This window comes from Coregonus clupeaformis, chromosome 27 (assembly GCF_020615455.1).
Source record: "Coregonus clupeaformis isolate EN_2021a chromosome 27, ASM2061545v1, whole genome shotgun sequence".
Lineage (NCBI taxonomy): Eukaryota > Metazoa > Chordata > Actinopteri > Salmoniformes > Salmonidae > Coregonus > Coregonus clupeaformis.
Window position 1 is genome coordinate 36997961 of NC_059218.1, and position 25133 is coordinate 37023093.

The window sequence follows — 25133 nt, forward strand, 5'->3', positions numbered from 1 at the left end:
TCATTGTCCTGCTGGAAGGTGAACCTCCGTCCCAGTCTCAAATCTCTGGAAGACTGAAACAGGTTTCCCTCAAGAATTTCCCTGTATTTAGCGCCATCCATCATTCCTTCAATTCTGACCAGTTTCCCAGTCCCTGCCGATGAAAAACATCCCCACAGCATGATGCTGCCACCACCATGCTTCACTGTGGGGATGGTGTTCTCGGGGTGATGAGAGGTGTTGGGTTTGCGCCAGACATAGCGTTATCCTTGATGGCCAAAAAGCTACATTTTTGTCTCATCTGACCAGAGTACCTTCTTCCATATGTTTGGGGAGTCTCCCACATGCCTTTTGGCGAACACCAAACGTGTTTGCTTATTTTTTTCTTTAAGCAATGGCTTTTCTTCTGGCCACTCTTCCGTAAAGCCCAGCTCTGTGGAGTGTATGGACAGATACTCCAATCTCCACTGTGGAGCTTTGCAAATCGTGGATATATCTTTGGTCTCTCTGTTGCCGTTCTGATTAATGCCCTCCTTGCCTGGTCCATGAGTTTTGGTGGGCGGCCCTCTCTTGGCAGGTTTGTTGTGGTGCCATATTCTTTCCATTTTTTAATAATGGATTTAATGGTGCTCCGTGGGATGTTCAAAGTTTCAGATATTTTTTTATAACCCAAACCTGATCTGTACTTCTCCACAACTTTGTCCCTGACCTGTTTGGAGAGCTCCTTGGTCTTCATGGTGCCGTTTGCTTGGTGGTGCCCCTTGCTTAGTGGTGTTGCAGATTCTGGGGCCTTTCAAAACAGGTGTATATATACTGAGATCATGTGACAGATCATGTGACACTTAAATAAAGTCCACCTGTGTGCAATCTAACTAATTATGTGACTTCTGAAGGTAATTGGTTGCACCAGATCTTATTTAGGGGCTTCATAGCAAAGGGGGTGAATACATATAAACGCACCACCTTTCCGTTATTTATTTTTTATAATTTTTTGAAACAAGTTATTTTTTTCATTCCACTTCACCAATTTTGACTATTTTGTGTATGTCCATTACATGAAATCCCCAAAAAAATCCATTTAAATTACAGGTTGTAATGCAACAAAATAGGAAAAACACCAAGGGGGATGAATACTTTTGCAAGGCACTGTATATCAAGCACTCTGAAACAGTTGGAAGGTGTCATGTGATTTACAAGAAGACCACATATGAGGAAGCGAGATGTGTTTTACAAAAAAAAAAGAAATTAATTGCAGACAGTCACGTAAGATGGGGGGGGGGGGGGACGACGACATTGTTTTAGGACTATAAAATGGGATCAAACCCCGGGCTACATCGATCAACAAACCTCTTTGGCACAGACGCATCGTTTCATCCGAAGACCTTGACGTATGTTTTATACTTACTCTTTTATATGTATTTTTAAGTTTGAACTTTGTTACATTTCGTAATTTATGTCTGATTGACATCCATCTACAAGCTTCATTGTCTTAAGGTACAGATGTAGGATCTTAATTTGATAACTCTTTTGTTGCTGCGAATTATCCTGCAGAGTCGGAAATGCAAAAACATTTTTTTTTTTTTTAAGGCTTCTACAATTTTTCATTTACACTTTGAAATGTCGGACTTGATTTGCCCTAAAAAAATGTATCAACCCCTATATAAATGTAACTTAATTATAATCCACATAATAATTCACATTTCCTGTTGCATTTTCCTGCTGTAGCAAACTGGCTCAAATTAAGAGACCATTCTTTAATTTTTACGGGTCTAGGGAAATTATAATTGATTGTTAAAACTTTTAGATGACTTTTTATGTATACACAGATTGCTTTAAAGTACTATATCTAATTGCTCCTGTAAGTCGCTGTGGATAAGAGCGTCTGCTAAATGACTAATTATTTATTTATTTATATTTGGTTGGATTTTATTGAAAGTTTATTACATGTATTTTTTTTTTTAGAAGTAAAAACCTACCCTGAATACTGAGGAATTTGCAATGTCAGAACATTTCAGAATAGGTCTTTTAAAAAATGGTGGGAAATTATGAAAAAATTGACAGTTAGTGTTTGAAGTAAAGTCTAGGTGACTGAGATTTCTAGTCATAGTTTGGGGCTTTTGCTTTTCATAACTTAAATAAGTAAACCTAACTGTTCCCTGTTTAGTCCACTTCCCTCTGAGATTTTAAAATGACAAGTGACAGAGTAGACCAGAATATCACAAAGTTGAAAAGCAACAGTGTTATCATTTCTGTCTTACTTCCTGCCTAAAGATCATGTGTATGCGTGCCGCCCACGGTCTTAAACCTCTGTATAAAGCTACATGTGCAGCTCCCATAGGTCCCCCGTGTGTTTCTGACCACATATCCACAATACTAACACAATTAAAATGCTAAGTATGACAAATAGCCAATTGATGCTCAGAAAAGTATTGAATAGAGTGTCATATGCTCTCCTTTTTAAGTAAAACATTCCTTGTCTGTTTTTGTTTGCTTTGACATGTCACCTCGAAGAATCAGTGCAGTTAAGTCTAACCTACAAAACCTGCAAGAAAATACTTAGAAAATGGGTGGAAGTCATACAGTTGAAGTGGACCATGAATCCCGACACCGGGCAGACGTGGCAGAAGCAGAAAAGAGAAGATTTGAGCAGGAATGCCTTCGGCTCAAGGAGGAGAAAATGCGAATGGAAAGAGAACAACAGATGGGCAAAAAACAACGAGAGGAGCAGGAGAGGCAGAGAAAAATACAACTTGAATCCAAAAGAAAGCAAGAGGAAGATGAAAGGACCAGGATACATAAAGAACTGAAAGCATAAAAAAAAGAGATGAAACTGAGGGAAAATAAGATGATAAAACTGTAGAAAATACATTGATGAGTGGACTAGAGAATATTGTTCATTAATGAAAACGTTACTCTGAATATGGCAGCAGCTAAAAGTCACTTTAAATTACTGTAGCTATAAGGAGTACTCTTTCTCTATTCTAAAATATTTTAAAGTAAAAGCTATCTATTTTTGTTTGTTTGTTTTGTGATATCTCCCTTCAAAGTATACATGGAAGAAGAAAACTAGGAAATGTGACAACCGAATTACCACAGCCAGTGGATGAGGCAAAGGCTGAACAGAGAATAATTAAATGTCGATAGAACAATTCCAGGAGAACAAAGCAAGTATGGAGGCAGAGCCAGAAAGAAAACTCATTCAGGACGAATTCGAACGAGTCTAGATGGAGAAATTAAGATGTCAGGACAACTAAAGCAGGACCAAGGCAAGAGGAGAAGAAATCTATTGAATCCCAAAGAAAGCAAGACAAAATGCCTACGTGACAAACAAAAGAGACTATTAACTCAAATTATTTGATATCTTGAGCAATAAAAGCAAGTTTATGAGTGCTTTTGTATTGGCCTTACCTTTCTTGTAATTGTAATTGTAAGTAATTCTCTTGACTGGCGATAGCAGTAAGGTCTCATCACACACAGTCATATATTTTTGCTACAACTGAATAAAGTATCATTCATATTTCTGCATCTGTTATTATTTCTTGAATTCTTAATATTTTTTTTATGTCATACTTAAACCTCATTTAGAAATTTCAAGATTTTTGATTTATATATTATTATTTTTAATGAAGTGCAAATCATTTCATTATATTTATACCTTTAAAACATATGTTTTTTCCCCGCTGGCTTTGGCTACAGTATAGATTATGATTAAATAAATTATTCAGGTGTACTTGTTTTGGTCTTATAAAGATAATGTATGTCTACTGACCGTTCCAAAGATTCTGTTATCCATATGACTATCTGTGACTACTCCCTTATTAAATTTACACCAGCAGAAAAACAGTGTGCAGTTCTTGAAATGCACTTAACACAAGGTTCCCATGTCATTGTGGACTCTGAGACCCCAGAGTTCATGCTCACTTGGGATAATGTTTATGAAAGAAGAGCAGCATTTACACTACATTATGTTTATCCAAAAGTAAACAGTATTAATTTTTAAGTGTTTTTCCTGATGTTTCTCGTTACAGAGGCGTAGCCTGGAAAATCGAACGCTGAGCATCAAGGCTCGCCTCCCATCCCAGAAGAGCAACACAAGACTGAGGAGGAGACAGAAATGTGAGTGATTCAGATGTCTGCATCTTACGTCTGTCTTGTGGTCCTCTGTAGCTCAGCTGGTAGAGCACGGCGCTTGTAACGCCAAGGTAGTGGGTTCGATCTCCGGGACCACCCATACACAAAAAATGTATGCACGCATGACTGTAAGTCGCTTTGGATAAAAGCGTCTGCTAAATGGCATATTATTTTGTACCTTTGTTATTCCAACCTAAAGTTTAACTCCCCTAGATGTAAAGCTCTGCATTCTTCTAAATGCTTCTACTATACAATAGTTCCGAAGTGTATATAGCTGTGCATAAACCCCTGCTCGGATGTGTTTTCAGAACACTGAGTCATGTCTGACTCTGAAACCATTGAGATAGCCGCTCTCGGCCGACCATTCCAGCTGGGGATGCTGTATGACTGCCGCAGGGATGTCCTCATTCCAGGTACGGAAAACTATTACATTCATTGACTGTGCTTCCACCATAGAGTTGGATAGACTTGTCCCAAAGCCTGTTCTAGCATGGGCAGCATCATTGAGGGCTTTAGCCATTTTAAAAAGTAGTCAAGTTGGTGGGACTTGCATGGGTTACAGGAGCTACAAGTAAAACAATGCCACCTTGTGGAAACTAGGTGAATTGCAACAACAGCCTGAATTCAAATAACTCCCCCACCACTTCCTTAAGTTTTACTTTCAGCTTTGAACAGCTGAAAATACAATATATGTCATTATTGACAACATGTTTCACAGCGATTTAGATGATTTTCTACACTAAAGATTGCTTGTTTTGTCACATAAACTGACATGTAGAATATGTAGAATTGTAGCAACCAGGTAAAGGCAGAGCGATTTCTAAACGCTTGCCCCAGTTTGCCATTGTTGGTTGTGCTCCTGAGGAGATGACCTCGCCTCTAAATGATGCTGATGGAAGAGAGGGAGGGTGCAGCCTTCCTATTTGACAACAAAAGACAGACAGGCCTGCACTATCAGAATGCAATTTTGTGTGGGCCTTGTGAAACACTATAATTTCATGTTATTATTAATGCAGACATTTTATGGACATTTTCTTAAATTACAATTAAAAAATGTTACATGTAGCTCCTTTAAGGAAGGATATCAGAATTCCATTCAGGTCAGCAAGAGGGGTCAGCCAATAAATTATATTTCTGACCAAACATTCTATACCTGCAGGTGGAAGTAAATCATCATCCTTGGCTTTATACCTGTTCAGACTATACAAACCGTAGCACAGTTTTTTTTACGAACTGCCAATACACTCATAAAAGTATACTAAGAAGAAATTGACTACTTTTAAATGGATAGCCCTCAATGGCGCTACAGATATTGTCACAAAAGCATCCATTGCAAAGACAGGAGATGAGCTTTCTTGTACATCTCTATGGTCATCACAGAGTTAAACAAGCTAGAGGACCCACTTGGGACAAAATACTGATAGCATGCAACATTTTGCAGTAGTCATATACAGTTATGCTGTCACAGAAGTGATCAATGGCAAAGATAGATGTAGCTTTTCTAACTACGGTTGTCATGTCACCTAGAATAATTACTTTGATGAGTTCTTTGAATGAAACCATGTTTACATGTATAAACAATTCTGCATGTACATGTTTTTTTCACAATAAAAGTTATTTCTCATTCTCTCTTTTTAAACTGCAGGTATCACACTCTGGGATTCTGAAATACTACAGAAAGACATAAATGTCTCTCCACAACCTAACACTGATTTCAAAATCATTGCTTCTGACTCAAGTGAAGACAAGTCAGAAGCTTTGAATGTGTCTGCATCTCTTGAGGCCAGTTTTCTTGGTGGCTTAGTCAGTGTGAAGGGTTCTGCTGAATTCCTACATGATAAAAAGACCTCAAAGCGTCAGTCCAGGGTTTCTCTGCAGTACCGTACAACCACTCGCTTTGAGCAGCTGACCATGGACCACCTGGGGGCAGGAAATGTGAAACACTGTAATATCTTCCGAGAGGGCTCTGCCACCCATGTGGTGACTGCCATTCTCTACGGTGCACAAGCTTTCTTTGTTTTTGACCGTGAGGTTTCCTCAGGAGAAAACCACCAGGATATTCAGGGAAGCCTGCACGCCGTAATAAAGAAGATCCCCTCCATTACAATAGAAGGGCAGGCATCACTGAAGATGAGCGAGGAAGAGAAGAAACAGACCAATACATTCAGCTGCACTTTCCACGGTGATTTTGCACTAGAAAACAACCCTGTCACATTTGAAGACGCCACCAGGCTGTATGCTGGCCTAGCGCGTCTGCTAGGGGAGAATGGAGAACATGCTGTGCCCATGACTGTCTGGCTCTATCCTCTCAAGAACCTGGACTCTGCAGCTGCCCAGCTAGTCAGGCAGATCAGTGTTAGCCTGGTGCGTCGCACACAGCGAATCTTGGACGGGCTGGACAACACTGATGTAAAATTCCAGGACATGATGAAAGAAGGCATGGCTATCAAGTTCCCTGAAATCAAAGCCAAGCTCAGCAAGTTCAGGGACTTGTGCTCAGAGTACAAGCTGGTTTTCCAGAAAGGTCTTTGCAAGGTTCTTCCCCACATAAGAGGAGGAGGTATGGAGGAAGAAGAACTGATAAAAATGCTCAACAGCAAGGAACGCTCTCCATTCCAGAATGACCTTATGATCACGTACCTGGATGACAGAGAGAGAGAGATTAATGTCGTCAGCTCTTACCTTGACATAATGAAAGAGGTACAAGTTGTGTACTCAAGCAGTGAATTGGATGGAATAGTGCTTGATCAAGCTAAAAATCATGTAGTGTGTTTTGCATTCTCCTCTTTGAAGGACAAAGACGAGTATGTGGTAGACTTGGAGAACTACTTGCTGGAAGAATCAAAGAGTGATTCTTCACTGATACCTTACGACCCCAACACAGCTGGGAAATCAGCAGCAGAAAAGTGGTTTCGCTCAGGGGTGGTAACCACCCTAACCAGGCAAACCATAAATCTGTTCCTAGACTTCAAAGAGTCAAACAAAGACAGAGAAAATATAGCATTCTGCATTGCATCAATTCCAAACAAATTAATCACTGCATCCTCCATCCATGTCTATGAGAGAGGGACACTGTTGAGTCCCCAGTTTGAACTGCCATCGAAGCCAGGTGTCCCCACCATCAAGAGTCTGGAACATGACTGTGTCCACGTGCAAATCAACCCTCCCAACCTTGGCGTCAAGTCTGTGGAGTCGTACCAGGTTTTGTACCAGGCTGTGCAGGCTGAATCTGAGTGGACAGAGGTCAAAGCTGATGCTACCACTAGCCAGGTCACCATCAGACGTTTGGACCCCTATAAAGACTATCGCTTCAGCTGCAGGGCAGTGTGTAGACCTGGTGTGAGCCTCTCCAGTGACTGGACAGAATACTCCAGGACCCGCCCATGTAGCCCCCCTGGACCAACCAGAGAGAAGATTCTAGAATCTGAAAGTATCAGAGTGAACTGGGACATTCCTACCATGGTGGGAGACGATGTTGAAGTCATTGGCTATGAGGTTGACTACAGAGAGTGTGGGAAGGCTGTTGACGATAAGACGTGGCACACCATCAAAACCACCACCAGAGAGTGCATACTGGAAGGTCTAAAGGCTGAAACTGCATACACTGTCAGAGTCTCTGCTAGCTGTGGCGAAGCAGGGAAGAGTCTACCCAGTCCTGAGGCAGTGCTGACTACCATTAGGGCTGATGCCCAACCGAAGAGGAGCAAATCAACAGGAGCAAAAAGTGAGGAATTTCTGAAGAAATCAGAGAGGGTTAAGAAAGGCAACCCTTCAATCCATAGGCTGAATCTGGAACACAAGTTGGGTGTAAAGGAAAGTTTTGAACAGTACACATTTGGAGGGAAAGTTGAGAAAGGGAATAACAAGGTAATACTGCTTCTGGGATCCACAGGTGCAGGAAAAACCACTCTGGTCAATGTCATGATCAACTACATTCTTGGGGTAAAGTGGGAAGACCACTACCGCTTTAAGCTCATCCATGAGGTGACCAACAGGTCACAGGCTGAGAGCCAGACTTCAATCGTAACATCATATGAGGTCTACAATCAACCAGGCTTTCAGATTCCTTATTCCCTGACCATTATTGACACACCAGGGTTCGGAGACACTAGAGGAATGGCATATGATAAACTGATCACAGAGAAAGTGAAGGAATTCTTATGTAACCCTTTAGGGATTGATCACATTGACGCAGTCTGCTTTGTAGTGCAGGCATCCCTCGCCCGTCTCAGTGCAAATCAGAAATACATATTTGACTCCATCCTGTCAATATTTGGAAAGGACGTTGCTGAAAACATCCTGATGCTCGTGACATTTGCTGATGGGAAAGACATACCTGCTCTGGAGGCCATCCAAGCTGCAGACCTTCCCTGTAAGAAAAACAAGGATGGACTCCCAACCCATTTCAAATTCAACAATTCAGCTCTGCTCTATCCGAAAGTAGAAGACAAAAGCTCTGCTGGAGATGGTTCAGAGGATGATAATGAGGAAGGGCTAAAGAGGCTGGTCTGGAAGTCAACTTTTAAGCAGATGAAAGCTTTCTTCAAAGACTTGGAAAGCAGTGAGAGCAAAGATCTAACAATGACCAAGAAAGTGCTGGAAGAACGTGATCGTTTGGAGAAGGCCATGACACAACTGACCCCTCAGATCACAGCAGGTCTGTTAAAGCTGAATGAGATCAAAACGTTCAAACGGTGCCTGGAGAACGAGGACATGAACTTGAAACAGAACCAAGACTTTGAGACAGAGGTAGAGGTTCTAGTTGCTAAGAGAACCAAATTAAGTTCTTTTGCTACAAACTGCCTCGTATGCAAGTTCACATGCCACACCAGCTGCTTTCTCCCTAACGAGGATGAAACCAAACAATGTGCCGTGATGGATGATGATGGTAACTGTGTCATGTGTCCAGGAAACTGCTCTTACCATGACCACGAGAAGGAAAAAGCCTTATGGACATATGTAACTAAGACAGAGAAAAGGACCATTAAAGAGATGAAGGAAAACTTCATAAAGGCACAGGGCAAGTTTATGAACAGCAAGCAGATGCTGGACAAGATTGAAGATGAGTATGTTTTAATCGAGGACAAGCTGATGTACTTGATCAAGCTGTCCTCCAATTGTCTTAAGAGGCTGAATGAGATCGCACTGAAGCCAAGCTCTCTCTCCACTGTGGAGTACATCGAGATACTCATTCGCACTGAGGAGGACGAACGCAAGCCAGGCTTCGAAGATCGCATCGTAGGGTTGAATAAAATGAAGTATGAGTCTGAGCTTCTGGAGAAGATAGCAAGAGGAGAGAAACTACTCCCTGATGAGCGATGCAGGTTTAAGGAGAAACAAGACAGACTGCAGAAGATCACAAAAAGAGTCAATCAAATGCAGAAAGTTGTCAGTGTTTGGCCAGGGAAGAAGTAGGCCTAACTCAAAGTCAAAGTCCATGACCTCGCCCTGCTTCTGACCAAGTGGCACTCTCGGTGGCTTGCGCGAATCAAGTGAACGGGTCATAACTCAGTTAAAGTTGTAGTATTAAATCAGACATATCTCTAGACCCACTCAATTATCCGCTTACTAGGGTTGATTGCAATGCTTTGTATTACTCTCAGTTGACACATTTTCAACATTAAGTAAGTAGCCTTGTGCGAGCCAGAACGGCCCACAGAACAGGAGCCTATCTCCTGTTTCTTTAGCATGAGGCAGCTTGATGTACAAGCACACCCCCTGGACAGGGCGCTAGTCTATCTCCTGTTTCTTTAGCGTGAGGCAGCTTGATGTACCAGCACACCCCCTGGACAGGGCGCTAGTCTATCTCCTGTTTCTTTAGCATGAGGCAGCTTGATGTACCAGCACACCCCCTGGACAGGGCGCTAGTCTATCTCCTCTTTCTTTAGCATGAGGCATCTTGATGTACAAGCACACCCCCTGGACAGGGCGCTAGTCTATCTCCTGTTTCTGTAGCGTGAGGCAGCTTGATGTACAAGCACACCCCCTGGACAGGGCGCTAGTCTATCTCCTGTTTCTGTAGCATGAGGCAGCTTGATGTACAAGCACACCCCCTGGACAGGACGCTAGTCTATCTCCTGTTTCTTTAGCATGAGGCAGCTTGATGTACAAGCACACCCCCTGGACAGGGCGCTAGTCTATCTCCTGTTTCTTTAGCGTGAGGCAGCTTGATGTACCAGCACACCCCCTGGACAGGGCGCTAGTCTATCTCCTGTTTCTGTAGCATGAGGCAGCTTGATGTACAAGCACACCCCCTGGACAGGACGCTAGTCTATCTCCTGTTTCTGTAGAGTGAGGCAGCTTGATGTACAAGCACACCCCCTGGACAGGACGCTAGTCTATCTCATTTTCTACATTGGTGAATCTAAATGAAGCAGCTGATCTTGCTACTGATTATTAATGACTATCATAAGAAAAATGTATGTAGAAATAAAGCAGACATTGATTCATATAAACATAGAGATGTACTTTCCCCTCAGGATGTAATAAAGTATCTATCTATCTATCTATCTAAAAATGTATAACGTTTGCCTACTTTCATGTTGATTGTTTATCATTTTTTATTTTAATAAAAGTGCTGTGTAATTCAATAAGTTCACTATTCATTTTCTATTGGGCACAAATTGCAAGTAATATTTTAGTCATGACATTGGAAATAGTATGTTTGGTAGGGGGGAATTACAATGGTGTGTTTCTTAACCTTTATTCCAAGGACCGGCAAACTATGGTCCCTCTTGTGTCAGGGACCGGCGAGCTTTAGCTTTTCCTCCTTGGGGGACAGCTTACATTAAATCTAGCACTGTAGAACTGACTAAATTAGTGTCAGATAACCAGCTCAGGGACCGGCCAGCAACATCCCAGAGACCGGCACTGGTCTAGGGACCAGAGGTTGAGAAATACTGGTCAGTGTAAGTGGCACCATTCTTGACATTTAAGGTAGGAAATTCACAACACACTATTCATTCTCTTTATTCAAATCAAATCAAATCAAATCAAATTTTATTGGTCACATGCGCCGAATACAACAAGTGCAGACATTACAGTGAAATGCTTACTTACAGCCCTTAACCAACAGTGCGTTTATTTTAAACAAAAAAAGTAAGAATAAAACAACAACAAAAAAAAAAGTGTTGAGAAAAACAAAGAGCAGAAGTAAAATAAAGTGACAGTAGGGGAGGCTATATATACAGGGGGGGTAACGGTGCAGAGTCAATGTGCGGGGGCACCGGCTAGTTGAGGTAGTTGAGGTAATATGTACATGTGGGTAGAGTTAAAGTGACTATGCATAAATACTTAACAGAGTAGCAGCAGCGTAAAAAGGATGGGGTGGGGGGCAGTGCAAATAGTCCGGGTAGCCATGATTAGCTGTTCAGGAGTCTTATGGCTTGTGGGTAGAAGCTGTTGAGAAGTCTTTTGGACCTAGACTTGGCACTCCGGTACCGCTTGCCGTGCGGTAGCAGAGAGAACAGTCTATGACTAGGGTGGCTGGAGTCTTTGACAATTTTGAGGGCCTTCCTCTGACACCGCCTGGTATAGAGGTCTTGGATGGCAGGGGAGCTTTGCCCCAGTGATGTACTGGGCCGTACGCACTACCCTCTGTAGTGCCTTGCGGTCAGAGGCCAAGCAGTTGCCATACCAGGCGGTGATGCAACCAGTCAGGATGCTCTCGATGGTGCAGCTGTAGAATTTTTTTGAGGATCTGAGGACCCATGCCAAATCTTTTTAGTCTCCTGAGGGGAATAGGCTTTGTCGTGCCCTCTTCACGACTGTCTTGGTGTGCTTGGACCATGATAGTTCGTTGGTGATGTGGACACCAAGGAACTTGAAGCTCTCAACCTGTTCCACTACAGCCCCGTCGATGAGAATGGGGGGCGTGCTCAGTCCTCTTTTTTTTCCTGTAGTCCACAATCATCTCCTTTGTCTTGGTCACGTTGAGGGAGAGGTTGTTGTCCTGGCACCACACGGCCAGATCTCTGACCTCCTCCCTATAGGCTGTCTCATCGTTGTCGGTGATCAGGCCTACCACTGTTGTGTCGTCGGCAAACTTAATGATGGTGTTGGAGTCGTGCCTGGCCATGCAGTCATGGGTGAACAGAGAGTACAGGAGGGGGACTGAGCACGCACCCCTGAGGGGGCCCCCGTGTTGAGGATCAGTGTGGCAGATGTGTTGTTACCTACCCTTACCACCTGGGGGGCGGCCCGTCAGGAAGTCCAGGATCCAGTTGCAGAGGGAGGTGTTTAGTCCCAGGATCCTTAGCTTAGTGATGAGCTTAGAGGGCACTATGGTGTTGAATGCTGAGCTGTAGTCAATGAATAGCATTCTCACGTAGGTGTTCCTCTTGTCCAGGTGGGAAAGGGCAGTGTGGAGTGCGATAGAGATTGCATCATCTGTGGATCTGTTGGGGCGGTATGCAAATTGGAGTGGGTCTAGGGTTTCTGGGATTATGCTGTTGATGTGAGCCATGACCAGTCTTTCAAAGCACTTCATGGCTACAGACGTCAGTGCCACGGGTCGGTAGTCATTTAGGCAGGTTATCTTAGAGTTCTTGGGCACGGGGACTATGGTGGTCTGCTTGAAACATGTTGGTATTACAGACTCGGTCAGGGACATGTTGAAAATGTCAGTGAAGACACTTGCCAGTTGGTCAGCACATGCTCGGAGTACACGCCCTGGTAATCCGTCTGGCCCAGCGGCCTTGTGAATGTTGACTTGCTTAAAAGTCTTACTCACATCGGCTACGGAGAGCGTGATCACATAGTCGTCCGGAACAGCTGGTGCTCTCATGCATGCTTCAGTGTTGCTTGCCTCGAAGCGAGCATAGAAGTGGTTTAGCTCTGTCTGGTAGGCTTGTGTCACTGGGCAGCTCGCGGCTGTGCTTCCCTTTGTAGTCTGTAATAGTTTTCAAGCCCTGCCACATCCGACGAGCGTCAGAGCCAGTGTAGTATGATTCAATCTTAGACCTGTATTGACTCTTTGCCTGTTTGATGGTTCGTCGGAGGTCATAGCGGGATTTCTTATAAGCTTCCGGGTTAGAGTCCCGTTCCTTGAAAGCGGCAGCTCTACCCTTTAGCTCAGTGCGGATGTTGCCTGTAATCCATGGCTTCTGGTTGGGGTATGTACGTACGGTCACTGTGGGGACGACATCATCGATGCACTTATTGATGAAGCCAGTGACTGATGTGGTGTACTCCTCAATGCTGTCTGAAGAATCCCGGAACATGTTCCAGTCTGTGCTAGCAAAACAGTCCTGTAGCTTGGCATCTGCGTCATCTGACCACTTTTTTATTAACCGAATCACTGGTGCTTCCTGCTTCAGTTTTTGCTTATAAGCAGGAATCAGGAGGATAGAGTTATGGTCAGATTTGCCAAATGGAGGGCGAGGGAGAGCTTTGTATGCGTCTCTGTGTGTGGAGTAAAGGTGGTCTAGAGTTTTTTTCCCTCTGGTTGCACATTTGACATGCTGGTAGAAATTAGGTAGAACGGATTTAAGTTTCCCTGCATTAAAGTCCCCGGCCACTAGGAGCGCTGCATCTGGATGAGCGTTTTCCTGTTGATTAATGGCCTTGTACAACTCATTCAGTGCAATCTTAATGCCAGCATTGGTTTGTGGTGGTAAATAGACAGCTATGAAAAATATAGCTGAAAACTCTCTTGGTAAATAGTGTGGTCTACAGCTTATCATAAGATACTCTACCTCAGGCGAGCAAAACCTCGAGACTTCCTTAGTATTTGATTTTGTACACCAGCTGTTGTTTACAAATATACAGAGACCGCCACCCTTTGTCTTACCGGAGCCAGCCGTTCTGTCCTGCCGATGTAGCGTGTAGCCTGCTAGCTGAATGGTATCATTGTTGTCGTTCAGCCACGACTCCGTGAAACATAAGATATTACAGTTTTTAATGTCCCGTTGGTAGGATAACCGTAATCTTAAATCGTCAATTTTATTCTCAAAAGATTGAACGTTGGCTAATAGTATTGATGGGAGAGGCAGTTTACTCGCTCGCCGTCGGATCCTCACAAGGCACCCCCGACCTACGTCCACGATATCTCCGTCTCTTCCTCAGGCGAATGACGGGGATCTGGGCCTTGCCGGGTGTCTGTAGAATATCCTTCGCGTCCGACTCGTTGAAGAAAAAGTCTTCGTCCAATGCGAGGTGAGTAATCGCTGTCCTGATATCCAGAAGCTCTTTTTGGTTATAAGAGACGATGGCATAAACATTATGTACAAAATAAATTACAAATAACGCGGAAAAACACACATAATAGTACAATTGGTTAGAGGGCTGTAAAACGGCAGCCATCTTCTCCGGCGCCGTTTCAATATTTGCATAGAAGAAGAAATCTACTGTTGGATTCTAGCTTGAAATATACGTATTTGTGTTACCATACTATAACTTATTGATCACTTTACATTCTCAGCATGCCAGTGTTTCTTTTGGGCATGCGAAGTCCTCAATATTTGCATAGAAGAAGAAATCTACTGTTGGATTCTAGCTTGAAATATACGTATTTGTGTTACCATACTATAACTTATTGATCACTTTACATGTATAAGGAATGTATATGTTAGGGGTCAAGAAAGGGTGAAGACTAGGTGTGAGTGAAAGTTACTGTGAGAGAAAAGGGGAACAGGGGGTCACTGATAAACATAATTGAGAAGTGACCAGATAAAGAGGAACTGCTAGCAAACTGCTCGACCGCGAAGACAACAGAGCAACATTTAGGCAGTATTGGGCAACAGATTGCAGTTCTGAAAAGTTACACCCCTAATCTCATCTGGGCATATAAATGCCTGTTTGATCATGTGCAAAATGTCTTTGCAGCCGTATGACCCAGTGGGTGAATAAACTTGGTGTGAGCTTTTTCTGTCATTGTCATTTTGGCCGATTCCATGTAAAAATCAAGTGGAGCATGCAAATGTAAAATTAGTAATTTACAACTTAAACCACGTTCATAATTATCCTTGAAGTCTGTATGTTGGAGTTCAGGCTTTATTTTGAAAAGTTTAAGTAGGAAATTGTACAATTTTGACCCTTACAGAGTAGGTGGCCAAGTCTCAATCATATTTCATGGATTTAGAAAGGGCTCACAGAGCTTGTTAAGGAGACATCCTTAACATTGTAATCCCCAGTCCAATATCAACTGTCCAAAGGCTCCATCAGTTATCCAGAGTTCCTTAGTCTGTGGAACCAGATTGTGGAACCAGATTCAAGGTAGGTGAACAAGATTATTTAGTTTGAATTTTTCTAGGCCTGTGGCAAAACATATTTCAAGTGAATTTGAATATTTCTGCCCTCTGGGGGAGTTAATGCCTTTAGCTCAGAGGGCTAAAGCAGTCTTGAGTGGCATTAAGGATGGGTTTGAAACCTGTTTGTTATTCAATCAGTTACATTTAATTAGGAAAGCTCATAGTAAATTGTGTGTGTGTCTTCCAGAACATCTTCTATCGTACTGATGTCTCCGGTACTGGCAACCTGTCCTTCAACGAGCTGTGCAGTGCAGTCCGTGCTGCAGGTACCTGATCGTCTCTGTCTTCTGATCTCTCTCTCTCTCTCTCTCTCTCTCTCTCTCTCTCTCTCATATTATTATGAATGACCCGGTTCCCACTCTGGAGATTTTCTGAACTCTCACCCTCCGCCTCAAACAGCACCCTATTCTCTTGTATAGTCAAGAGCCTTATGGGCGCTGGTCAAAACTAGTGCACTACACAGGGAATAGGGTGCTGTTTGGAATTCAACCTTCATACTTCTCTCTCTTTCTAGCATTGATTTTGCAGAAAAGTTTGACTTGCAATGATTGTGATATGTGGTTGTTTTACCTACCTTAGTCGCTCTGAATGATAGTGTCTGCTAAATGGCTAAAATGCTAAATGTATACGTTAGCAAAATGTTGTAGTAAAAAAAAGACATGCAAAGACATGTTTATAGCACTGTTAAGAAGGATAGTAGCACTGCTATGAAGGTTAATGGACAGATGTTGAACTGGAGCTCCAAAGTTCTCAGGATGGGAACTATCTGATGAAAAATAAAGTTACTTTATCTATTTTGACCGTGGTCTAGTGGTAACGCCCTCTGGCTCTGTGCACATACTATTCCCTGCCGGAGACCGGGGTTCAATCCCCAACTCCAACTATGCCTCCCACCCCTATAAATACATTTCTAAATAAAGTACAACAATATGTAAGGAGATTGGATATCCACTATCCTTAAGAAACTAACAATTAATCGGGGTGTCAGGTAACCTAGCGGTTAAGAGCTTTGGGTCAGTAACCGTAAGGTCGCTGGTTTGAATCCCGAGCCGACCGGGGGGGGATCTGTCAATGTGCCCATCTGCTGAATTACTAAAATGTAACTAATTCTTGTAATTTTCCTCTTCACAGAAATCTTCAAAAAGCTACAGGACTGAAGTAAATCTAGTGTTTTCAGCCACTTTCTCCTATGGGCGCTGGTCAAAAGTAGTACACTATATAAGGAATAGGGTGCCATTTGGGAAATGCACATAGACTACCAATAACGTTTTTTTTTGTTGCTATTGATGATAAATGGTTTTCTTTATTGTCGATGGAGCATTTGGTGCAAATACAGTACTTTACCAATGGCAATGCTGTCAAAAGAATTGTCATCTTTGTGGACTGGCAATGTGAAATCTTTGTGAAATCTCAATGCTTTGTTTCCTCCTATTGCTGAGGACTCTTCTCTCAATGTACAACTAAGATACAGCAGCTGACACATGCCAGAAGAGGATAGAGGGATGGAGAGATAGAGGAATGGAGAGATAGAGGGATGGAGCGATAGAGGGATGGAGAGAGAGGGATGGTGAGATAGAGGAATGGAGAGATAGAGGGATGGAGCGATAGAGGTATGGAGATAGAGGGATGGAGAGATAGAGGAATGGAGAGATAGGGGGATGGAGATAGAGGGATGGAGAGATAGAGGGATGGAGAGATAGAGGAATGGAAACACAATCCAGTTTTCCTTTCTTTAATTCTCATGCAATTCGATGTATTCATGGTGGTGGGAAGAAAATGAATCCTTGTCTCTAGAGATCATCTGCAGAGATGTGTTACAGAACACAAGAATAAGGCTGTAGGTGACCGTATTACCGCCACACTGGCAGTCATGAGTCATGACCGCAGTACAATTTCTATTGGGACAATTGAGTCACAGCAATCTCCTTTTATGCACTCTGGACATGCATTGGTAGTACCCAACTCGCTAACGACCATCAGGTTGCTAATGGCCTGGTACTCAGGACTGTCCCTCTAACCACTCTGACATCAATGCAAATGAAATAGAAAATCACATCAAATACATAATCAAAACAGTATTGTACTTTTAAAACTCACCTCACTGTGATTGATCAATTAGAAGAAAGAAAGAAGTTCAACAACAGGTTGAAACTGAGTGGAATACATGGTCATTGTGGATGTTGTTTCAACAACGAAATGGACAGTGCTTTCTAAGGTGATGATTCAAAACACCCACATGCCTATTAGAGCTTATACATATGCACAGGCCTATATACAGTTGAAGTCGGAGGTTTACATACACCTTAGCCAAATACATTAAAACTCAGTTTTTCACAATTCCTGACATTTAATCCTAGTAAAAATTCCCTGTCTTAGGTCAGTTAGGATCACCACTTTATTTTAAGAATGTGAAATGTCAGAATAATAGTAGAGAATTATTTCTTTCAGCTTTTATTTCTTTAATCACATTCCCAGTGGGTCAGAAGTTTGCATACACTCAATTAGTATTTGGTAGCATTGCCTTTAAATTGCTTAACTTGGGTCAAACATGTCGGGTACCCTTCCACAAGCTTCCCACAATAAGTTGGGAATTTTGGCCCATTCCTCCTGACAGAGCTAGTGTAACTGAGTCAGGTTTGTAGGCTTCCTTGCTCGCACACGCTTTTTCAGTTCTGCCCACAAATGTTCTATAGGATTGAGGTCAGGGCTTTGTGATGGCCACTCCAATACCTTGACTTTGTTGTCCTTAAGCCATTTTGCCACAACTTTGGAAGTATGCTTGGGGTCATTGTCCATTTGGAAGACCCATTTATGACCAAGCTTTAACTTCCTGACTGATGTCTTGAGATGTTGCTTCAATATATCCACATAATTTTCCTTCCTCATGATGCCATCTATTTTGTGAAGTGCACCAGTACCTCCTGCAGCAAAGCACCCCCACAGCATGATGCTGCCACCCCTGTGCTTCACGGTTGGGATGGTGTTTTTCGGCTTGCAAAGTACCCCCTTTTTCCTCCAAACATAACGATGATCATTATGGCCAAACAGTTCTATTTTTGTTTCATCAGACCAGAGGACATTTCTCCAAAAAGTACAATCTTTGTCCCCATGTGCAGTTGCAAACCGTCGTCTGGCTTTTTTATGGCGGTTTTGGAGCAGTGGCTTCTTCCTTGCTGAGTGGCCTTTCAGGTTATGTCGATATATGACTCGTTTTACTGTGGATATAGATACTTTTGTACCTGTTTCCTCCAGCATCTTCACAAGGTCCTTTGCTGTTGTTCTGGGATTGATTTGCACTTTTCGCACCAAAGTACATTCATCTCTAGGAGACAGAACGCGTCTCCTTCCTGAGCGGTATGACGGCTGCGTGGTCCCATGGTGCTTATACTTGTGTACTATTGTACAGATGAATGTGGTACCTTCAGGCGTTTGGAAATTGCTCCCAAGGATGAACCAGACTTGTGGAGGTCTACAATTTTTTGCTGAGGTCTTGGCTGATTTCTTTTGATTGTCCCATGATGTCATGCAAAGAGGCACTGAGTTTGAAGGTAGGCCTTGAAATACATCCACAGGTACACCTCCAATTGACTCAAATGATGTCAATTAGCCTATCAGAAGCTTCTAAAGCCATGACATAATTTTCTGGACTTTTTCCAAGCTGTTTAAAGGCACAGTCAACTTAGTGTACGTAAACTTCTGACCCACTGGAATTGTGATACAGTGAATTATAAGTGAAATAATCTGTATGTAAACAATTGTTGGAAAAATTACTTGTGTCATGCACAAAATAGATGTCCTAACCGACTTGCCAAAACTATAGTTTGTTAACAAGAAATGTGTGTAGTGGTTGGAAAATTAGTTTTAATGACTCCAACCTAAGTGTATGTAAACTTCCAACTTCAACTGTATGAGCCCAAGCCCTCCCCCCCAAAAAAAACAATATATATATATATATTACCGTTATACCATACATAACCTACCACATATATTAAACACATTTCTTCGGTAGATAATTGGTCTAGCCTATACTCCAAAATTAAACCAATTCTAGAAATCGCTTTGAGTGTGGCCTGTATTATTATGCAAACTGGATGGACTGGTTACGTTATTGTACGCTCCAAACTTTCTATTCATGAGTCTGGGAGAGAACATACAGGCAGGCCTATGCGGTGCTGTTGGTTCATTGATTGTGCAGGGCGGCTTAGAGTCAGCCTACAATTACAGTGAATTTGTATTTGATTTTGGATAGCCTAATTGGGCATTTTTCACATTTTCATAGTTAATAGGCTGACACATTACCTTTAACTACAGAATATCTCACCACTGTGCGTTTCCATCTCCTCCTCTCTCTCCTTCATTCCTTTCTCCAGCGTGCAGAAAGAAGTGCTGTCAACAGTTTAATGAAATATGTTTCGTTGTGAAAACATGTTATTATTTTTGTTCCCAAACATGTCAACAACTACAGACATGTTCTGCTCTGTTGGACTGAGACTACTGCATGTGATTACATCAGAGGGACACAATCAGTCCCATTCAATCACAGAAACACATTTCTATCTATATATAACTGGTATATAAGATAGTGATTGGGGGTATATTAAATCATGAATGGGTATGTAAAGATAGCAACTGGGTTCAGTAAACTATGTTAAACAGTCATTACAGCTGTCATAGCCCCAGGGATAGCCCATATTAACGTTCAAAGTATGACAGATAAATTGTGAATATATGAGAGCAAATGACTGCCAATACACCAGCCATATCTGCAAGCGTTTATTAACACAACATAAACAGGAAGTACGGTTTTCTTTCCATCAGGAGGAAAAAAACCAGAAATATAACAGAAATATTCAACAAAAACACATAGTTCCCTGGTGTGGGGCAACTCACTCACACTCAATGTTTAAATTGCTTATTCACCCTCTCACTTAACTCGAGTCCTGCATTCTCTCATTCAAATCACTCTCTACCACACCATCTCTCTCCCCAGACAGCAGAACCATGAGACGCACTCTTATTTGGTGGGTCCGTCCAGTGTATTAGAGAAAGAAGTTTACACACACACATATCTGTTGACGTGTCTCAGTTCATCGGTCACCCTCTACGTCAACACACAGTCACAGCTGTCACCGTTTGTGTGTGTTCAGTCCTCCTCCTTCTCTATGTATGTCTTGGTGGCTGAGCGTGCTATCTGTCGGGCCAAGTATCTGTCTCTGGCTGAGGTCACGGTCTGCTCACTGCTACGCTTGACAAACTTACTCACTTTACTCTCCTCCTCTCCCTCCTTCCCACGCTTCTCTGTTCCCTCTCCCTCCTTCCCCTTCTTCTCTGACCCCTCTCCCTCCTTCTCTGACCCCTCTACCTCCTTCCCCTTCTTCTCTGACCCCTCTCCCTCCTTCCCCTTCTTCTCTGACCCCTCTCCTACCTTTTCATATTTTCTGTCTGTTTTTATCATCTTCTCCTTGTCTCCATCCCTGCTCCTCTCTTTCTCCCTGCCCTTGTCCCTTTCTCTCCCCTTGTCTTCGTCTAGCTCCCTTTGTTTCTCTTTCTCCCCGCTCTCCTTCTCTCTGTCTTTCGGGCTCCCGTGCCTCTCCTCTCTCTCTTTATCCCTCCTCCCCCTGCTCCTGTCCTCCTCCCTATCTCTATCCCTCTCCCTTCTTCGATCCTTCTCATCTCTCCGTCCACCATGCCTGTCCTCCCTGTCTCTCTCTCCGTTCCTCTCTCTGTCCCTCTCCCTCTCCCTTCCTTGGTCTCTGTCTCGCTCTCTGTCTCTCTCCCTTCCTTGGTCTCTGTGTCTCTTCTTTTCTCTCTCTCTATCCTTCTCTCGCTCCTCTTCTCCACTCCCAGAGGAAGGGGACCTCTGTCTGTAGTGGCGTTTGGCACCAGGGGCCAGCTTACTGAACCCTGCCTTCTGATCCTGCCCCTCCTCGCTGTCGCTATGGGAACTGGGGGCGTGGTCTTGTGAGGGAGGTAAAGGCGGTGGGGACGGAGCTTCTGTCTTAACTGCCTTCAAACTCTGATCCCTGCATTGAGAGAGAGAGAGAGAGAGAGAGAGAGAGAGAGAGAGAGAGAGAGAGAGAGAGAGAGAGAGAGAGAGAGAGAGAGAGAGAGAGAGAGAGAGAGAGAGAGAGAGAGAGAGAGAGAGAGAGAGAGAGAGAGAGAGAGAGAGAGAGAGAGAGAGAGAGAGAGAGAGAGAGAGAGAGAGAGAGAGAGAGGGGGCGGGGGGGGGTTCAATCTAATGTTTATGTACACATACCGGTAGTAAAGGATAAGAGATATTTTCGCTGTGTTTGTGAACTCTAACCTCGGTACAGAGCGGTCTGGTATGGCCTCCTCTCCTACGGTCTGGTTCAGAAGGTGTCTGTAGAAACCACTAAGGTCTTTCTGCTTCTTCACATCCAGGGCAGCTAGACACACAATACAAACAGCATGGCTTTGTTTATTCTATAAACTACCGGATTCATAACACAGTTTCTCCCACACACACATCTATGTTCACACACACAGCATAGTCTCTCTCACCTTCCATCGCTGCCTCTCTCTTTTCTTTTTCCAGCTCCTCCTGTCTCTCCTTGAGTTTCTGTCTGTAGGCTGAGGTGACGTAAGCCTCCTTGTCTGCAAACTGCTCGCCCTCCGCCTCTCTCTCCTTCTGGATCTTCCTCTCATCTCTCCGTTCCTGCTCCTTCTTCCTCTCCTCCACCGCTTGCAGCAGCTGGTTGATGTACTTTGGCTATGGAGAGAAAGGAGAGAGAGCAGTATGAGAGGAGAAAGAGGAGAGGAAGGGTGAGTAGAGCGGGTGGACATAAGTGACAAAAGAAAGGCTGAATGGAGAAAAAACACAATTAAATCGTGAGGAGAGGAAAAGGGCAGGGGGGGAGGGGGGCAAGTGAAAAAGTGAAGGAAAGGTGGATTGAAATGGAAAGAATAGCAAATTACAAGTCCCGAGAGGAGAAGATTTGAAAAGGTGGGAGGAGGCCGGGGGTTGATTTGGTTCTGCTGTACCTTCCTGTCGGTTCCTCCCAGTAGTTTCTTACTGCTCTCCTGCCTCTGTTTCTGCATGTCATCATAGACACCATCATAGTCATACACACTGCTGTCCTGCTCTAGAGCCTTCTGCATCTCCAGACGTGTCTGATACACACACACAGGAGAGAAAGATGGGTCTCGGTCACAAAATACATCAAGAAGCAACTTCTGGAGAATTTGTTGTTAGCACCTGAGGTTTCTCATTCATTCATTTCTCCATCCATCCCTCCCTTCACTCACCTGTTTCATCATCCTCTTCTTCAGAGCCTCCTTCTGCAAACTTTCCCCAACCGAGGTCTGGAAGACAGGATCACACAACATCACTTCTGATAGAACTTCAATCATTTGGCAAAGCTTGCAACTCACTCACACTCATCTCACCAGATGCCACAAAGGGTATGAGTAAAATAAGTGGAGAAACTTCACTGACTTCTGGACAAAGGTGAATCTGAATGATCTGTAACCCACACACTATGTAATCTTCTTAGGCTTCCTTGCAAAAGAGTTTACTACAAGTTAGTCTCAGAAAACCCTGGCTTCTCACAAGTAAACGAGACAAGATTTGGAAGGATGGCCCCGCGAGACTAACTATCAGCATATCTCAATAGGATACAATAAGAGATAGACATTCAGACCCTGTTCCTACCTCTTCATCAGAGTCATCCCCAAACACTGAGGGTCTGGGCAAGGTGGCTGTCTTAGACGCTCTCTTCTGGGGTATGATCAGGCCGTACCTGGGAACAGGTGACATGAATGGATAGCAAGCACGAACATTTGAAAGAAAGAAAGTGGAAAACTAACTAGCTAGACATAAACTCTACGTTATGAAAAATTAACAGAATTTCCGTGATCTATAATCTAGGCCAAATCAGGTTTGTGTTCTCTTCTCTAAATGTAGCCTAACTACTTAACTGTTTAATTTGCAACAAAGACTTCATTGATTGTATGAAGGTGGCACTGAGGGACAGACTGGCTGCTACCGTTTGCTAACTTGATAGCTAGCAAGTAGCTAACAATGTTGTTGGTGGTGGCGTGCATGGTCGTGCATACATTGCTGCTTTTAGTGTGTCCAGTCATAGCACACGGTGAACAGAATAAGCAACAGCGGAGAAATAACCAACAAATAAACACGTTTGTATTATAAATAGCTAGCTAGCTACGATACAATAAACGTTTTGTAGTGTCCATTTCTACTTACTGTTTACCAGGTGCCGCCATCTTGCTCCTTGAAATATCTCTGACCCGCTGCGGCAGATTCGTTGGCAAGCTAAAATAAAAGATTAAGCCTTCAAAAATAATTATAAATTACCAAAAACATGTGCAATACAGCCAAGTTTATATACATAAATATAAGACTGTTATATTCGCTCAATTAATCGGGAGCCTTGTCCTCGTCGCTGTATATAGCGAAAGTGCCACATACCAATAATCAGATTAAGATCAGACGCTCAACATTGCAGCGCATTGGAGAAGAGTCGTTCAGATGGAAATTTCAGGGTCTACGTTTTAGTAGGCTCCGTTTATTGGACCGAGTAAAACAATCTCTATTAATACTTTATCAGCAAAGGCCTGTCTGTAAATGTACCTAGCTAGTAAACTCCAGCAGGTCTAGAGAGAATCAACAAAGATGATTGCTTGGACACAGGACACGTGACTAGTTACCACAAGCACAAAGTCATAACCCCCGCCTATTTCTATCATTTATATTCTTAAAATCAGATTTTTAACCTAACCCTAACCTTAACCACACTGCTAACCTTATGCCTAACCCTAACCTTAAAGCAATGTTTTTTCATGAATTTTGACGATAAAGCTCATTTTGGCTTTGTGGCTGTGGTAACTAGTGGAAACCCGTCACTTCCACTGCCAATTCAGAAGAAGAGGCGAAGCGAGTTGTCCAACTCGGCCTAAAATCTGTCTTCTCCAGCAGGTGCCATTGTTTCGTTTCTTTCGCTCACCAAGCGAAGAGTTTGTGTATGGAGGTTACTAGATGTTTCCATTAACTTGTCCAGTGATTTTTTTGTTGTTGTTGTCGACATTTTAAAAGTTCGCATAGAAAATAGATGCGACAATTGTCGGCTAGGGTGAGTTTCCATTTTAACTATCTTGCGTCGATGAAAACAGCTGGACTTAATGACGTCACACAAACGTTTTATTTTCTTCGCAAAAACCTACAGTGTCGAATAAAAATGTAGTGGTTGAAGTGTTACAATTGCCCATTTGGCAAATTGCGCATTAATATTTTGGAGACAGCCTGTAGCCTATGTCCTTCCACCTATTTGTTTGGGATGAAAAAAGGAGGAGGAGATGTATTTTTTCAAGTCGGGCCATTAGAATACTAGAAATACTAGAATATAGAAATTCCCAAATGACATTATCCTATAGAGACCAATGATTATTCACTAAATAAAGGGTTAAGGGTTCATACACATTTTGACAGATGGAATGTCATGACTTTTACATGACTTCTCCTCCATGACTATTAAGCATATTTCCATGAACAATAATTGGTGGCTCTTTATGTAGCCGAAATAAAAAGTCAACATAAATGTGGTATTGACACTAGAAGGCTGCTGCTCTCTGATCCCATTTTGGCCTACTATCTCCTGCCGTTGTGCCCTTGATCAAGGCACTTAACCCCCCACAAAGTAGAATAACTGCACTGTTAGGCTACTGTATAAAAGAGCTACTGGGGTGTGCATGCTTTTGATCCAGCCCTGAAACACACCCAAGTCTGCTTAGCAAGGT

At 43.0% G+C, this 25133-nt stretch overlaps 2 protein-coding genes across 3 annotated transcripts; one reads left to right on the top strand and one right to left on the bottom strand.

Annotated features, from left to right (window-relative positions):
• The first annotated feature begins 1273 nt into the window (after positions 1-1273).
• LOC121541999 lies at positions 1274-9847 on the top strand. Of its 2 annotated transcripts, XM_041851417.2 has the most exons (4): positions 1283-1367; positions 4008-4095; positions 4419-4523; positions 5756-9847. In XM_041851417.2, the coding sequence occupies exons 3-4, from the start codon at positions 4430-4432 to the stop codon at positions 9523-9525; spliced, it is 3864 nt and encodes a 1287-aa protein (XP_041707351.1). In that variant the 5' UTR covers positions 1283-1367; positions 4008-4095; positions 4419-4429; the 3' UTR covers positions 9526-9847. The 2 variants fall into 2 exon arrangements, 1 of the variants encoding a protein (XP_041707351.1); XR_005995810.1 differs by lacking the exons at positions 4008-4095; positions 4419-4523; positions 5756-9847 and adding an exon at positions 2491-3496 and having other exon boundaries at positions 1274-1367.
• A 10272-nt stretch (positions 9848-20119) lies between these two features.
• Positions 20120-23667, bottom strand: nsrp1 (nuclear speckle splicing regulatory protein 1). Its single transcript, XM_045207980.1, has 7 exons — positions 23584-23667; positions 23032-23119; positions 22626-22682; positions 22362-22490; positions 21882-22089; positions 21664-21766; positions 20120-21382 (listed from the first exon to the last, which is right to left on the bottom strand). Exons 1-7 carry the CDS (start codon positions 23601-23603, stop codon positions 20503-20505), a joined length of 1485 nt encoding a protein of 494 aa, XP_045063915.1. The 5' UTR covers positions 23604-23667; the 3' UTR covers positions 20120-20502.
• Positions 23668-25133: the final 1466 nt, after the last annotated feature.

Bases quoted from the DNA above. Each gene is read 5' to 3' on its own strand.
- LOC121541999 (XM_041851417.2), top strand. From the start codon at position 4,430: ATGTCTGACTCTGAAACCATTGAGATAGCCGCTCTCGGCCGACCATTC. The intron at 4,524-5,755 runs GTACGGAAAACT...TTTAAACTGCAG, and splicing joins CAGGGATGTCCTCATTCCAG to GTATCACACTCTGGGATTCT.
- nsrp1 (XM_045207980.1), bottom strand. From the start codon at position 23,603: ATGGCGGCACCTGGTAAACA. The intron at 23,120-23,583 runs GTAAGTAGAAAT...ACCTGTTCCCAG, and splicing joins ATGGCGGCACCTGGTAAACA to GTACGGCCTGATCATACCCC. The intron at 21,383-21,663 runs GTTAGAGTTCAC...CTCTCAATGCAG, and splicing joins CCAGACCGCTCTGTACCGAG to GGATCAGAGTTTGAAGGCAG.